The sequence below is a fragment of the Ptychodera flava genome, chromosome 1 (assembly GCF_041260155.1).
Source record: "Ptychodera flava strain L36383 chromosome 1, AS_Pfla_20210202, whole genome shotgun sequence".
NCBI classification, from domain to species: domain Eukaryota; kingdom Metazoa; phylum Hemichordata; class Enteropneusta; family Ptychoderidae; genus Ptychodera; species Ptychodera flava.
In genome coordinates, this window is record NC_091928.1 from 62877529 (window position 1) to 62894780 (window position 17252).

Genomic DNA, 17252 nt, shown 5'->3' on the forward strand with positions numbered 1-17252 from the left:
GTAATTCGGCTTACGATTTTCTTTAACCAAAGTTGCTTATTATGACAGGGGTGGTAGCTAAATGTTTTCTCTTTATAAATTAAGATCTAAAACAAATTGTTCTCTTTTTCCCCTCTTTTGATAGCCTACAGATGGCTGAACAAACAGAGAGGACCACATATCAAAAGGAACATCAGCTGTAAATTTTGGCTACTTTATCAGTCTGTTTTGCTTTGTGTAGCAACCACACTACTTTCTTGTTCTACTCCCCACAGAATGCTAGATTACCCAATATTCTGCCAGACAGCATACTCTGTATATATGCAAGATCCATTGTTTTATAGAAAAAGAATGCTGCTCTTAATAATATTTTACTGCTTGCTTGTAGATATAAGATTTACATCACATTTGTGGCAATAAAAGTGTAATACAAATAAGTTCAAAGTTTTCTCCAATAAAGTAATACAGTATGATAATACCGGTAGTAGTGTCTCTCCCTTTTTCAATTGCTAGATCATGATTGCTTTAATGTATGCAAAGTTTGGTGGGTAATTTTCTTGTTTCACCTTGTAATTGTGTTAGAGGCTGGTCAGTTTCTTTGGTCATGGGGGAGGGAGGGGGGGGGGGGCTGGTGGATTATTTTTTTGCCGACGTCAAAAAGTGGCTGAACCCCCCATTCCAAATTTTGAAAACAGGGTGACACCCCCCACCCCCCACCCCCCACACAACAGCTGTAAAACAAAAGGTGGCTGTAAATTATTATATATATATATATATATATATATATATATATATATATATATAATATATATATATATATATATATATATAAAAATATATATATATATATATATATATATATATAATATATATATATATATATATATATTTACATACATTTATATTTTAACAGTCCTTCTGTAATTTAATGAAATTGTTGACATGTCAGTTGTAAGATAGGATTTTCAAAGCGTCAATCTTAAAGTTTGAATACAGTACATTTTGAATGAGCTGTGATTGTATTTCGCACTTTCTATGCTTAACCAGATGTCCTGAACTGTTGTACAGAAACGGATGTCAATTATTAATATCAAAGAGGAAAAAGCAGTAAATCAGAAACTTTAATGGGTGTTAAGACTTGCCAGCCATCCAATTAAATCTCCTGAGGAGCCATAGAGAGGTATTTTAGCCAATCTGATGTGTACAGTGTCTGAGATGACCTTTTCTTGTAACATTGAAACAATAAAAGTACAGTAATAATGACAAAAATTGCCTTTTTTTTAATTGTTATTTTGGTCATAAAAAGCATGTCTTCAGAAAACCTGAGACACAAAGAAAAACAGTTGCATCAATGAGAACAAAATATATCTTGTCATTTTTCTATCTCTAAAATAAGTCACTGTATCAAATGTATATTGTGAAATATTTGTGCATGTTGCTTTGTCATACTGAATTCTCATAGAGACTACAGAAAAGTATCAGGAATTTGTCATGCTTTCCATATGAAATGCAGATTTCATAATGGTACACTTTCACTTAGCAAACATCAAGATATCTCTGGCATATATCTCTGATTTATTTAAATATGGCGCCGAAGGGCGTGGAGAAAAATATGAAACATCCTGATATCTCTGATATATATGTCTTGTATATTAAAGTCATGCTTCTGATATATGTATGCCTGACATGTTAAAGTTGGGTGTGCTGAAAAATATGTCTGATTACGCGCCCGAAGGGCGTGCCGAAAAATGCAACTATGATTGAATTTGTGGCTGACACTATGCATTTTAGGCAATGATTAGCCTGTGTCGAAATTCAAAAACACACTGAACACCCCCCCCCATTGGGCATTTCAAAAACATGGTGACCCCCCCCCATCACACCCCCCACACCCCCCCCCCCCCGCCGCCCATGAATCCACACCCTCCGGCCGAAGTAACTGACCAGTCCCTTAAGTAGAGTTCTAATCGTGGACAAACTGTACCATAAACCCTAAAATCAAAAGTACCTGGAAATTTTACGGCAAATTATGTTAAATTATATTCCAAAAAGACCGTTTCTCGAACTGAAGAACTCTAAAGTTTTACAAATCTAAATTTTACAAATTTATCAAACTTACGCCCTCTTGCGATTTGTTTGCCGCCCTCTTGAGGTAGCACAAATTCGGTTGAAAAAAACTAATTTTTAGGCATTTTAATTGTGAATATATGCACCCAATTTATGCTGTGAAATATATGTTACAGATGCCGATAGGTCATCCAGTAAAAACGTGTTCTTGAGGACAAGTATTTATCTTGGCATACGAAAACACGACAAAATCGACTGAAAATGTACAACTTCTCTCAGTCACTCCAATCCGAAACCGAATCCGAAACCGAATCCGAAACCGAATCCGAAACTGAGTCTAACTTCAGCATCGTGTTTTTAACTCCGTAAACGGCGTCGTATCATCATCGTGCCTGCAGGGACGTTGGATATAATGACTTTGGAGTGGTTTTGGTTCATCAATAGGAAATCTTAAAACCATACATGACAGAGATAACAGAGGATATGCAGGTAATTTTTTAAAACATTATTTTGCACACACAACTGTTGATTCGCCATTCTCTACGAGTTGAGATGTGATGGGATCGGTTCTGTAATCAGTAAGCTTGCATTGCAGAACACACCTCTTGACAAAATGACTCAAATATTTCGGTACGAATTCTCTAAAACAACTCACTTTTGGTATATTTGTATCGAAGACATGAAGCGACAGCTATGTTAAATATTTCAGTTCAAAATTCTGTTTGGAAATGCAGAAAATAACCCCATATTGATTTGTTGACATGACACATGTGTTGTGATGTTGACAAATCACCGTCGATTGTCATACACTCTTGTCAAAGTTCCTCAATTTTTTCACTGAAAATATGTCTGAAATTATTAAATTTCATCATGTTCAAACTCTAGAGAAGTAGCGACAACAACTTTGAATATTTTGTCCCAGAATATCGGTTCTAAATGCGAGAAATAACCGATTATTAGTTTGGAGGGTGATGTAAACAGTGCAGGCCGATCGTTTCGTCACGCTTGAGTGACGATTAAAATTAGTGCGTCAAAACTTTTGAACAAATTTCAATATTTTGATGAAATTTAGTTAGACATTACACATCATCTTGGTGTTTCTGTCTACTTAGAAAATACATAGATTTCATCGTAGGGATTTCCTCTAACAGCAATTCTATCACCGTCGGCGGTCACTGCCATGTACCAGGGGTCGATCACTTGATGTTGGAAAGATGACCTATACAAGTTCCATCTTCACTCCAAATCGAAATCCTAGCATTGACGTAATCACAAACATAAACATGATCAGCGCCATCAACGACAATGCACTCTGGGAAGTACAGCTGACTATCGCCGTGACCGTAGTGACCATATTGGTACAGGAAATTGAACTGAGCATCAAAACACTTGATGCAGTGATTCAACCTGTCAGACACCATGATGACATCTTTACTGTTGACAGCGACAAAACGGGGGTAGTTGAATTGTGTCTGGCCGCTACCAAGACTACCAACTTGTCCAATGTAAGGTCCATCCTGGCTGTACTTCAGGACACGGTGACCTTTGACATCTGTGACAATAACAAACCCCTTTCCAAGAGCAATGCACCAGGGATCTGAGTCTGTAGGTAGGGTAATTATTCTGATAACTTTATTATTTTGATTACAAACAACTATTTGCACATTACTGTCATCAAGGATGAAGTAGAGGTTGTCCTGAGAGACAGCTATGGACTGTGGCTGGAATGGCTTGGCAAACTGACCACTGAAACTGCCCAACTCCTTTTCACAAGTGTAATCTTTGTTCAGTATGTGTACAATATTGTTGTCTCTTTCACACACCAAAAGTTTATCATTGTGGAATGCCAGATCTCTTACAGCTTTGAACTTGTGTCCTTGATGACCCTTCAGAGTTCTTCTTGACCAACGTTCTGAAAGGTCAAAGGTCAAAACAGGATCATTAGAACATGAAATAGAAATACACTGATAACAGGCTGTACTGGAGCTTGTATATCTTGGAAGTTAAAACAGATATAGACACAAATGAAAGTAAAGTACAAAGTCAATTATTCAATCAATCTTTCTACTTTTTTTCTCATCATCCTATCTTACATTTTAGTACATTATTACCATGGCAACACAAGTGTTAATTTTATCTGAAAGGTCATTTCCAAATGTTGTTCACAATATCTCAGCTTCTTTATATGCTTTGTCTATCAAATTTGACTCAGACATATTAGTGCAATAAAGGGAACATTGTCCAATGTAGCTGATTGAGGGAAAGTCATGTTGCCATGGCAACATTTTGTAGATTTTGGTTCAAAAATTATTATTTTGGTATATCTTCTGAGTTTCTTTTGTTGAAATGAAAATTCTTTACAAAACCTTTTTTGATTATAGTAAACATTGAATTGTCAGTACATTGTGAATTCAAGAAACAATATAATGACAAACTGCAGGTTTTTGTGTAAAATTGATGTTTCTGCAATTTTGCTAAATGAAACAAAGTTGCAACTTTCTACCTATAAATTATAAATTCTGTCATTTTACAATGTTTATAACATCAGCGTGTGCGTAAATGTTGCACTCATTTTGTGAATGATTGCTGTTGTGCAACTTATCATTTGATAAATTTATTGATATGTTGTCATAGCAACACTTGTGGACCAAATGTTAAAATTTATACCTCAGTTATAATGTACTCTCTTTATTGGTAATGTTTATCTAAAATTCCCTAACAATAATCTACAAAAATTACACAAAGCACAGTGGTACTATAATTAAATAATGCGGACACTGCTCTTTTTACACATGTTTTTTTTATTATTGAATGATAACTTTTATTTTTTTCAAAGCTTTCATACAGCCTAAACTCATCATTAGACAGTTTTAAAAATATTGCTGTTATCATTAACCTATGATATCAAAATTTAAATGATGAAGTTTATTGATATATCAAGGCTTACAGGTACTGTAAAATCTTGCACTGTGTCAAATTGAAATAGCTAACCAAGTTGGTCACTCTTTTTAAGGAGAATGAATGTAAATTTCCTTTGTTTCATCCATTCAAAAAGTGACCATACTTTGTATTGGCCATACAGGTGAAACTGGTTTCTCTGTTTCCGTGTATTAGCTTTATCATAAATCTGTCAGACTGAAAGTCTGTAAGAACATTTTAATCTTTCTGGAAATTACTAACTCCTCCACAAAAGGTCATCATTAATTTCCCAGTTTATTCAAATTAATAAGAATAAATAGAAAATAAAAAGTTCATTCTCTGAAAATTGTCTCTGAATGTCTATACGATTGATTGCTAGAGTTTTGATGTCATTGTTCAAATCATGTTGAATTATGGGTAATTTGCATCATACCATTGAAAAATTACTTAGAGTAATTTCAGAGGATATTTTTTGCCGACAACTTGATGACTGTTGGTACAAATGTTTTTTTATTTCTCTATTGTAGGTCAATTTACATTCTGGTACAATGCAGTCATCATGTTTGTACAGTATTAGTGTGGGCCTTCTGGAATCTATTCAGCATTTTATGTAAGTTGATTTCAATTCACATTTCATAGTACCATTACATTAATAGATTATTTACACATTCATCCAGTAAAATACTTGATATACATTCTTGTATATGGAACACAACATTAGTTATACACAACGTATACCACTTACGTGGTGTTCCATATACCTTCATATACATAATTATATCATACCAGTATATTGATGGTGTGAATACAGCTATCTGATTGGTCAAGACGTTAACAGCAGTGTGCCCTCTATGAAAGAGACTTCATGAAACTTCTGAGTCAATTGAAAAATTTGAGAAATTTTCTTGAGTCACAATGTATAATTTCCTATTCATCTGAAAATTTCTTGCGTCACAGAGAATATTCATGAGTCATGGCATGCCAAATAGGCTTAGAGGGCACACTGGTTAACAGACCCATGGTATATTCATGACATACCACGGCTGGCACACGTGCGACCTTTCTGCTTGAGCAAAAATCCTGTTTTGATGTTCCACGCCAGAATTTCAATATACTGTTGTGATACAATATTAGCAATAAGTCACACCCAGCAACGGTATACCACAAGATGTTGATCGGTTCACAACATATATGCACTCGCTATTGCTCAAGCATATATGTCATGAACTGATCAACATCTTGTGGTATAACATCGCTTGGTGTGTTTTATTGCCTAAATATACAGGAATATATCAAGTATTTTACCTGGTGATTGTTAGTGTTACATGTAAAGTAGTTTGTGCCTCGAATATGAAAGACTTCAACTTTTGCTCAAAACCTTCCTCAAGCAAACTTTCAACCATATCTTTCAAAATCCAGAATAAAATCCGGGGCCACTAAGCAAATTTTGGTACTAGGGAACAAATTGCCCAATATTCAACAAGAATTGAAATTCAAATGACCACCATCCCAATGTTATCTCTATGGGAAAAATTGAATTATCCTGATTTTTCTCAAAAGACAGCTGGTGGAAACTATACTCACTCCAAGAGCTTCAGAATAAGCCCCACAAGTGGTAGGCCAAAATAGAATAGTGAAATTTTGATACATCAAATATTTTCCCAAAGGCGCACTCTACATGATTAAACCATTTCCTTTCAAACTGGTATCTTTCAGTGGTAAAACCCCTATGTGCTGGCCTTATTACAGTAACGGTATGTGTCTACAAGTTGTGTTGATATCACTTCCTAGAATTAGGAAAGTGATGATATTTTATGGTTATTCAGATATTTCATGGTTAATGCCTACCGGTAGATGCTAGCATTCATCATGGTTAGCACAGGTTTCATCTGTATTCAAACTCAGCATCACAACATTACTGTATATCATTCTCTAGTCAATGCAAATGGTAACTTAATACCCAAATTAATATTTTAAATGTCAGACAAAGTCAGGCAGTACTGGATCAAGCTGGTTTTCAATTTCATGTGAAACTGTCTCTAGTATGATTCACATGTCATGCCATGTCTGTTTTAGCCAAATTGTCATTCAGAGAATATATTTAATGGAAAGATACAACTCTTTGCTTGATTACTTAAAGTGTATATCTCACCCATATGTATGTCTGAACTTAATTGAATTGCGTAAATCAATATTCATTATTTCAAAAAATCAATAATGTTGTAGTGGCAACTATTTCTATGGTAGTGTATTTTTAGTCCCCATGGACACCGTCCGGGGGGACTTATAGGTTTGGTCATGTCCGTGCGTGCGTCCGTGCGTGCGAGTGTGCGTCCGTCCGTGCGTGCGTGCGTGCGTCCGTCCGTTCACGCAGATATCTCAGAGATGCTCAGGTCAATTTCTTTCAAACTTTGCACAAGGAAGTACCCTACCCATACAGATGCACATCGATTTGTTTCACAATGCGATCAAATTTGGCCGTGTTAGAGGACTTTTTAGTTTTCACCTCCATAGACTCCATGTATAAGGCAGTCTGCATAGACTCCCATGTATAAGGCAGTCCATAGACTCCCATGTACTGATGTATAAGGCAGTCCATAGACTCCCATGTATAAGGCCAAGAAAAATAAAAATTTAGTTTCTCATCGTATTCATATTGCAAAAAGGATGCAGTGACACAGTTTTTAGTCCCTACGGACGAAGTCCAGGGGGCTTATAGATGGGGTCATGTCCGTCCATGAGTCCATCCATGAGTCCATCCGTTCACGCAGATATCTCAGATATTTTGACAAAATGTCGCGTGACCTTGGTGACCTTTGACCTCAAATATATATATATGTCCATAACTCGGTAACCACAAGTGCTACACCCTTCATATATGGTATGATGGGACAGCTTATGAAGCCACATATTGTTCCTCATTAATTATGCACATATCTAATTTTGAGTGAGCCAATAGAGCTAGAGGTCCGATTTTTGGTATATAGGGATAACTTAGCAATACTATTTTTTTTTCAAAATGTCACGTGACCTCGGTGACCTTTGACCTCAAATATACATATTTGTCCATAACTCAGTAACCACAAGTGCTACTACCCTTCATGTATGGTATGATGGGACACTTTATGATGCCACATATTGTACACATTAATTATGCGCATATCTAATTTTAAGCAAGCCAATAGAGCTAGAGGTCTGATTTTTGGTATATAGGGATAACTAAGCAATACAATTTTTTTGACAAAATGTCACGTGACCTCGGTGACCTTTGACCTCAAATATACATATTTATCCATAACTCAGAAACCACAAGTGCTAAAACCTTCATGTATGTATGGTGGGACACTTTATGATGCCACATATTGTACATCATTAATTATGCGCATATCTAATTTTGAGCGAGCCGATAGAGCTAGAGGTCTGTTTTGGTATATAGGGATAACTTAGCACTTCAATTTTTTTTACAAAATGTCATGTGACCTTGGTGACCTTTGACCTCAAATATACATATTTGTCCATAACTCAGTAAACTTAAGTGCTACATCCTTCATGTATGGTATGATGGGACACTCTATGACGCCACATATTGTACCTTATTAATTATGTACATATCTAATTTTGAGAGAGTCAATAGAGCTAGAGGTCTGATTTTTGGTATATAGGGATAACTTAGCTATACAATTTTTTTTTTACAAAATGTCATGTGACCTCGATGACCTTTGACCTCAAATATACATATTTGTCCATAACTCAGTAACCACAAGTGCTACACCCTTCATTTATAGTATGATGGGACAGCTTATGATGCCACATATTGTACCTTATCAATTATGCGCATATCTAATTTTGAGCGAGCCAATAGAGCTAGAGGTCTGATTTTTGGTATATAGGGATAACTTAGCAATACAATTTTTTTGACAAAATGTCATGTGACCTCGGTGACCTTTGACCTCAAATATACATATTTGTCCATAACTCAGTGACCACAAGTGCTACACCCTTCATATATGGTATGATGGGACACCTTATGACGCCACATATTGTACCTCATTAATTATGTGCATATCTAATTCTGAGCGAGTCAATAGAGCTAGAGGTCTGATGTTTGGTAAATTGGGATAACTTAGCAATACAATTATTTTGACAAAATGTCACGTGACCTCGATGACCTTTGACCTCAAATATACATATTTGTCCATTACTCAGTAACCACAAGTTGTACACCCTTCATATATGGTATGATGGGAGACCTTATGATGCTTCATACTGTACCTCATTAATTATGCGTATATCTAATTCTGAGCAAACCCATAGAGCTGGATGTCTGTCATACATATGCACATAGATTTGTTCTGTGATACTATCCAATAAGGCCGCCATGTGGCCATTTTATTACGATTTTTTCATCTCCTGAACTACAGCTCAGACATGTATCAAGCGAATTTATTCAAAAGTATTTTATCACAGACCTAATGAAGAGGACTCTATCCTCTCTGAGGACCTGTAATCAAAGTACCCATTAACAAGTGGGGACTGTGTCATCAACGATGACTTGTACTGTTAAGGTTGTGAAAAATTCACCCTGTCAGGAAATGTCTGAGTTCATATTCGCCGCGTATTGGTCACATGGCATGACGTCAGAAGTGGCTAACCTCTGAGAGCAATCCTCTGAGAGCAATAGTCAAAGCAATGGGTACCAACTTTGAGCAAATCTCAGGTAGTTTGCTGTGATGAAAAGATGCACAGTATTGGGCTGCAACAACACAACCTGGATAGTTTTAGTCAACATTTGTGCTGTTAATTTCTTGTGGACCTAGAAATATTTCCATGGGAGCATAGTAGAGTTGTGTGTTGAGTGACAGTATGATAATACCAACAGCCAACCCCACGCCAAGCTAGCTCAACTGCTGGCCAACCCATCCAGGATATCATGTGAATGAGACTCAAGCCTTTCGTAATTAGTTGCTCCCTAAACTGTACTGATTGATAAATTGATTTATTGACAGAAATTTTAAAAAATGTTTTCTAGGTGAGATATACCTTTTAAGGTGACACAGACCTGGGATATATCCAGCCAAATTTATGGATAGCTGATCCATTGATATATCAAGGCTTACAGCTACTGTGAAATCTTGCTCTGCGTATCAACTTGGATTGACAACTGAGTTGGTCATCGTCTTTCAGGAAATAAATATAAATCTCCTTTGTTACATTCATTCAAAAGAGTAACCATACATTCTATTCGCCATACAGCTGAAACTGTTTTCTCTATTTTCATGTATTACCTTTATCACAAAGCCGTCTACAAGAACACTTTAATCTTTCTGAAAACTGCCATCTGCTCCCCAAAATAATCATCATTACTTTCAGATTTTATTCAAATTATACGTCAATGAGACTAAATAGGAACCCAAAACTATGTCCTCCAAAATCACTGAAATTTGTCTCCGAATTTCTGTACACTGGATAAGTAGATTGCTAGAGTTTTCAAAGTTGTTGTACATATCATGTTGAATTATGGGTAATATAAATTACCCTGCAACAGAACCTTTGAATTATTACTTACAGTAATTTTGGAGGATATTTTGTTACAAATGTTCTTTTTCATCTCTTGTAGGTCAGTTCACATACAATGGAGTCAGCATGTATGTACAGCTTTAGTGTGGATTTACTGATAGCTACTCAGAATTTAATGTAAGTAAAATTTTATATTCATAATTGAATTTATTTTTTCAACACATGAACAATAGTACCATTACATTACTTGAAAAGTGGCTGCCTTCTACAGATTTATGCGGCATGTTAAACTATTTCCTTTCAAACAGGTCTCTGTCATTGTTAAAAACTTCTATCCATTGTATAAATCATGTTGAATTATGGGTAATATCAATTACTTTGCACTGGAACCTTGAAAAATTTCCAACAGCAATTTTTAGGAATATATATATTTGCTAACAAATTTGTACTTTTTGTTACAAATATTCTTTTTCACTATAGTAGGTCAGTTCACATACAATGAAGTCAGCGTGTATGTACAGCTTTAGTGTGGATTTACTGGTAGCTGCTCAGCATTTTTAATATGTACGTAAATTTATAGCACAATCAATGCAAATTTATGTTAATTCAGGACCATGATGTCATCATCAACCACACCACTGGTAACTCATACAAAATAACTGGCCTATTATCATGCAGCACCCGGAATGTCATCTACACAATACAATGCTCCAAATGTCACCTTCTGTATGTTGGAGAAACAAAACGTGAACTCCGGAAAATAATCTATGAACACCTGTACAGCATACGTTCAAATTAACCCACCCTAATCGCCCAACATTTCAATAGCCCGGATCACAGCATCAATCATTTCACTTTCATCGGTATTTGCAAAGTTTACTCGAAACAAGATAAAATAAGAAAATCACTCGAACTGAAAATCATATGCAAACTTAATACCCGCCACCCTTATGGTATCAACAAAAAAGACTGGTGACCCCCTAACTCCATATCCATTTTCACCATTGTATTAGCTACTAGGGAGCCCTCTCATTCACACTCTGTTCCACCTAGAGTCTGAGCCACATACCGTACTACCGGCTCTACGCTCCTACAATGTAAGTTTCACCAGTGTAAATAGTGTATTTCCTTATCAGTTCATCTTCTTTATTTTTGCAACTATTATATTGCACATTGTATCCATTAATTTAGCAACCACTGTACTGTATTCATTTTTACCACTTCTGTATGGCTTTCACGAATAGCTTTGTTATCTTTATCTTTGTATTTACGCTTTGAATATGTTTTCTTTCACTTGTTTAGTGCCCTGAAGAAGGACCCCCGTGTGGGTTCGAAACGTCGGCTTTAGAAATAAAAGGAGTCAATGTACAATCAGAGACTGAGAGTGACTTGTTTATTTAACAAACTCGATTATATTCGTAGTTTATTCTTACAACAAATGAACAATATTACCATTACATGACATTAATTAAAAAGTTTCTGTCTTTTCTACAGATTTATGCAAATGTTAGACTATATCCTTTCAAACTGGTATCTGTAGTGTCTATGTGCTGACCTAATCAAAATACTGCTATGAATTATGGGTAATTTGCATCATACCCTTGAAAAATTACTTGGAGTAATTTCAGAGGATATGTTTTTGCTGACAACTTGATGTTTGTTGGTACACATGTTCATTTTTATCTATTAAAAGTACGATGGTAATCATAAAGCTTTCTCCAAAACATTTCAATCTTTCTTAAAATTGCCATCTTCTCCAAAGTTGATCCAAAATACACAATGAAAATAAATGGGAGCCAAAAACTACATCCTCAAAATTACTGAAAGTTGTCTCTTACAGGATTACTAGAGTTTTTGAAGTCATTGTACAAATCATTTTGAATTATGGGTAATATTAATTACTTTGCACTACGCAAGTGTTATTTCAGATAATATCCCTATTATCTCATAAATTGATCTTTTTGGTACATATTCTTTTCATCTACTTTTGATCAGTTTACATACAATGTACAGTATGTCAGCATGCATGTACAGTTTTAGTGTGGGTTTACTGGTACATGTACATTAGCTGTTCAACATTTTATGTAAGTTAATTCAATTTTCATAGTTTATCGGCACTAGTATTATTAAATTATTGGAAAAGTGTTTGCTAAAGTGTTACACTTATCCTTCGAACAATTTCCTTTCAAACTGGTATCTGTCAGTGTTAATAACCTGTATGTGCAGGCCTTATCACAGTACTGGTATGTGTCTACGAAGTTGTGTTGATATCACTCCCCTAAATTAGGATCGTATAGATACACTGAATATTTCATGGTAGTGTTTGCATGCTAGCATTCATTATGGTTCACAGTTGTCAACAATGTTCAAACCTGGCATAAGTGCAAATAGTAATTGAATTCTCAAACCAATATTCTGGATGTCAGAGAAATTCAGGCAGTACTTCAACCAGCTAGCTTCTTATGCTTTTCTCTCGTGAAACACTATCTCTTGTATGATTCACATGTCCTGTCTTTTTGGGGGGGGGGGTGAGGTGGACAATAAAGTGCACATTTCTTAAAGGTCAACTATACCGGTACTTGTGGGTCATCTCACACAATACTTCCTATGTAAATCTGCAGAATTGAGCTCTTAATATATAATTACAGTTCACAGGATACTACCTGGGGTAGTCCAGCATGTACAGCCTTGATTAGGCTCACAAGTCATGAATTTCTGGACTTAAAATTTTACTTTCTGTGTTTCCAATGTAAAAGTACTTGTTTTAGCCTGACAAAGATGAGATTTTTAATACCTAGCAAATTTATCTAATACTTAGCGTACATGTGATCAACTGATAGATCACATGTTCACACATGTGATCTAATGTCCCATTGATGTCTGTCTGTCTGTACCGGTATGTCTGTATGTCTATGTTCCTGTTTGTCTGTTTGTCTGATGGCATGATAAAATTCAAGAACAGCAGATGGGATTGGAATGACATCTTGTACAAAGATTTTGTTTGGGAATGGCAAGAACTGATTAGTGTTTGGTGTGTGTAAGCTTGAATATTTTAAGCTTATTTGTATTTATTAATGATTTTGAAAAAAAAACCATGTATACATAGCGAATGCCAGCTTAAAATATGATGAGATTTCCTACAAATGCTAATCACACAAGAATATATCAGCAAAAATATTAATGGCAGAGATGAAATTTAATTGTAAATTTGCATATTTGATAAACTTTCAAAACTTGCCCTGTACATAACAGATACCACATCACATTCATGAAGGTCATTTCATCATCTGAGATCAGCTAACTACTAACTTGCATATTTACAGTTAGGCAAAATTTCTCAAAATTGCTGTTGATGAGACAACGATATTTTATCAGTGAAAGAAGTTTGCATTTTCATGTCAGCTAATTTATAATTTGCATTTTCAAAGAATGAATTCCAAATTTGTCACATTAACTGAAAGCACTTGACCAAAGCTGATGAAATTTGCTATGTCAACTGATTGGTAATTTGTATACTTTAACATTTTTTTTTAAATAGGTGATTACTGGAGGGACTCATCCAAAGTTGGTGACAGTGTTATGTACCGTAAATTGATGATAAAGTTGTATAATAGTAGTGAAAGACATTTTGCATTTTTGCTTCTGCTAATTTATAATTTACATATTGAATGAGCTTTTACAATTTGGCATATAAAGTTTGGAGGAACATGGACCACGTCACTATGAGTAGTCATTGCCAAAGAAATTTGTATAATTTATATTTCAGCTGATAAAATATTTGTATACTTTTGTATATCTAATGATTTTTTGAGTTAATCTATGGTGAATTCTGTGCAAGGATGCCATACTCTTGGTATTTGCACTCATTAGGGCATGAGGTGTATTCTGTGGCCATCCCTGCTAGTGCCATCCTGCTAGTGCATCTAGTGAGTTGGGGGGGGGGGGGGGGGGGAGAAGGGCAGGGAATACAAGTTGTGGATTACCTTTAGAGCAATTACCCAAATGTCTACCTCTTTCAGTCTTGCCATGGGGTTCTACTATAATCCAACAGCGTTGGAATCACATTCCGTGTTTCATTGTCTGGAGTTTTGCAGAAAGATATATATCTACCCACTTTTTAAGTCAGGTTTGATGTATGATGATGTCATCGGATTCTCATAAGTTAATTTCTCCCCTCCCCATCCTTAGATATACATAGGTTTATAAATAAATGCAAGGTACACCAGTTTGTCATTCTGATAAGATGAAAAGTCACACCACCTGTGGTAAATAGTACCGTTACACTGCTAGTTAGCAATCATATGAAGTTAATTCTGAAGCAAAGAGTGTTTACAATTGAAATTTTTACTTACCAGATTTACTTCCAACAGTTGCTGTACCACCAGACATCTTAGAGGACAATGGACCACCAGGCATATCTTCACCACCAGTACTAACTGAACTCCTCTGTTCCTGTCTACTTTCAGGCATTTTTGTACTACCATCAGATTTCTCTTTATGTCCAAAGATACGCTTGGAGATCATACTGAAAATGCCACCAGAGTCTTTCTTCTCTGTGAATGGATAAGAATACCTACATCAACAGTAAGTTCTGTACTATGATTCTGAACACACAGAACTGATATTTATGAATGGGCTGAGATTGAGCATATCTACAAAGTTGGGGAATTTCTTTTTGCAGCTACTATTGGAAAGAACTTCCCTCTGAGTGTAAGAAGTCTCGTCTGAGACTGTTGGTTTGTTGGAATATTTTCTTGTATCGCTCTTAAATTTGCAAAATGACAGTCAAATACAGTTGTGTAATTTATTGTAAACAACCATTGGTATCAATAACCTCCTTTGATTGATATCATTCCATATTCTCACTCATCCACATAAAATGTTGTACTTAACATGTAACATAAAAATTAAATTCTCACAGATGTACTCCTCAAGATTACATTGATTATTTACAGAATGTAAATTAAGCAGAGTTATGAGAATAATTTTCTTGATCAACAATTCTGTCTGGAGGATTACTCAGAAAACCTATTGAAAGTAAAACAGATTGCAGTCCCAACTACTGCAAGGACGGATGAAAGATCTTTTTCCGCTTCAATGATCCTTCAACAACAATGGTCTATTCTTTGATATTCAATAACCACAGCTCATTTCAGTTCTTCTACAAAAATGTGTAGGCATTTATCAGGATATTTTTATCCAATTTCCAATTTAAGAATTTCCATATTATAAAATGACAAAGAGTAGGCTAAATAAATATTTTGCATCGTGCATGTTCACTGGCTATCATTTTAATATTTCTTCATATCTACAGTCTAATTGATAGATATTACTTATCCATGGCAATAAAGAAATAGAAGAAAAAGAGTTACTTTTCTGATGTTCTTTTTCCATGGTAACGAGTCTTTCTTTATGGACACTCTTTCTACAGCATGTGCTTCAAGTAACATTCTTGTGTCTTTTCTGGTACCTTCTCCCAGCGTCTGTGGCCATGTTGGTGTGGCTGTATCTATCTCACTTCCATCCCTGCCACTCATCTCAGGTTGTGTTTTGTTATCCTCGATGTTAGGTAGTTTTTTTTTTCTGTTAGCATCATCCAGTGTAGTGCCAATGACATCTTGATCTGAAAACAGGTTTAAAGAACAGATGTAAAGTATAGAGTGATTTTTTGTCTGAATTTTAATGGCCAGTCAGTGTCTGCAACCTTTGGTAATGTTTGAACATTAATAGCAAGCTGTTGAAACACTCCTACTATTTGGCTTTTCAACACAGTATCTATTCATGTGATAAATAGTGGCTTTCACTGAATCAAACTATCAACAGGTACATTGTGTCTGTTGATTTAATCCTGGATAATTCTTGGTCTGAAAGCTTTGACTACACGATGCTCTTTACATATCTTAAATAACATTATACTTGGTTCAAAACATCATATTTAATCATTAGTTTTATGGTCTCTTTTGTCATGAAAAAGACGTACAGGCTCAAAGGGTCTTACCTTTTATTCCCTCCTCCTCTTCGGAATATTGACTTCCAACTTTAATTTCAGCCTTTCCTTGTTGTTTCAACTCAGAATGTATCTCTTCCAGAGCTGACAGTTTTGCCTCTAGATCACTGATGATATTTTCCTTCTCTTCCAGTTCAGATGAAAATTTCTCCGTCTTAGAATGTATTTGTCTCGTCAATGATTTCTCAGTACTGCCTAATTCCTGTGTTAATTGTTCAATATGTTCTTCCAAAGTGGCTTTTTCCTGTCTAGCTTGATTCAGCTGATGCTTTAGAACTGACTTTTGAAGGTATGTTTCTTTCTTGCTCATTCTCGCTGACAGCTCAACTATGTACTCTGTGATTTGGACCTGGCTAATTTTACGTGGAAGTAAACTTTTACAAAGTAAACTATCATTTTCATCTGGTACAGGTAGAGTTAGAACTTTAGTGCCATCGCTGTTGAGTTGTACCTCCATTTCTGTAATGAAGGAAAACAAAGTAGATATTAAGACCATAATAATCCAGATTGTTATCTTCAAAACTGAAAAAGATAAACTACCGGTAACTGATCTGACTGAAGGCCACCTTTTGCATAGTGACTGCATTTTATAAAAATATCAAAATAATAACTACTCCCTTACATAATATTAAAACACAAATTGTAATGTGTGTCTTTCAAAAAAGATACCATTGACATTGTTGGATAAACAACAGAACGTCTCTTCTTGGTGTTCAATATTAAATAACATATTCTGTACAAAGGCAGCATGTATGGCATTGTT

At 35.4% G+C, this 17252-nt stretch overlaps 1 protein-coding gene and 2 long non-coding RNA genes across 6 annotated transcripts in view; 2 read left to right on the forward strand and 1 right to left on the reverse strand.

Annotated features, from left to right (window-relative positions):
• The window catches only part of LOC139142714 (uncharacterized), a 125344-nt gene that overhangs the window by 27356 nt on the left and 80736 nt on the right, over positions 1-17252 (forward strand). The gene's annotated exons all lie outside the window — the stretch shown is intronic.
• LOC139142720 (uncharacterized) lies at positions 2418-15113 on the forward strand. Its single transcript, XR_011554460.1, has 5 exons — positions 2418-2535; positions 3159-3655; positions 5493-5575; positions 10583-10659; positions 14949-15113. It is a non-coding gene; the product is annotated as an uncharacterized lncRNA (long non-coding RNA).
• The window catches only part of LOC139142649 (tripartite motif-containing protein 2-like), an 85023-nt gene continuing 71013 nt past the window's right edge, over positions 3243-17252 (reverse strand). The window contains exon 3 of the mRNA XM_070712699.1: positions 3243-3958. Within this exon, the coding sequence (XP_070568800.1) occupies positions 3243-3958 (716 nt within the window). The remainder of the gene's footprint in view (positions 3959-17252) is intronic.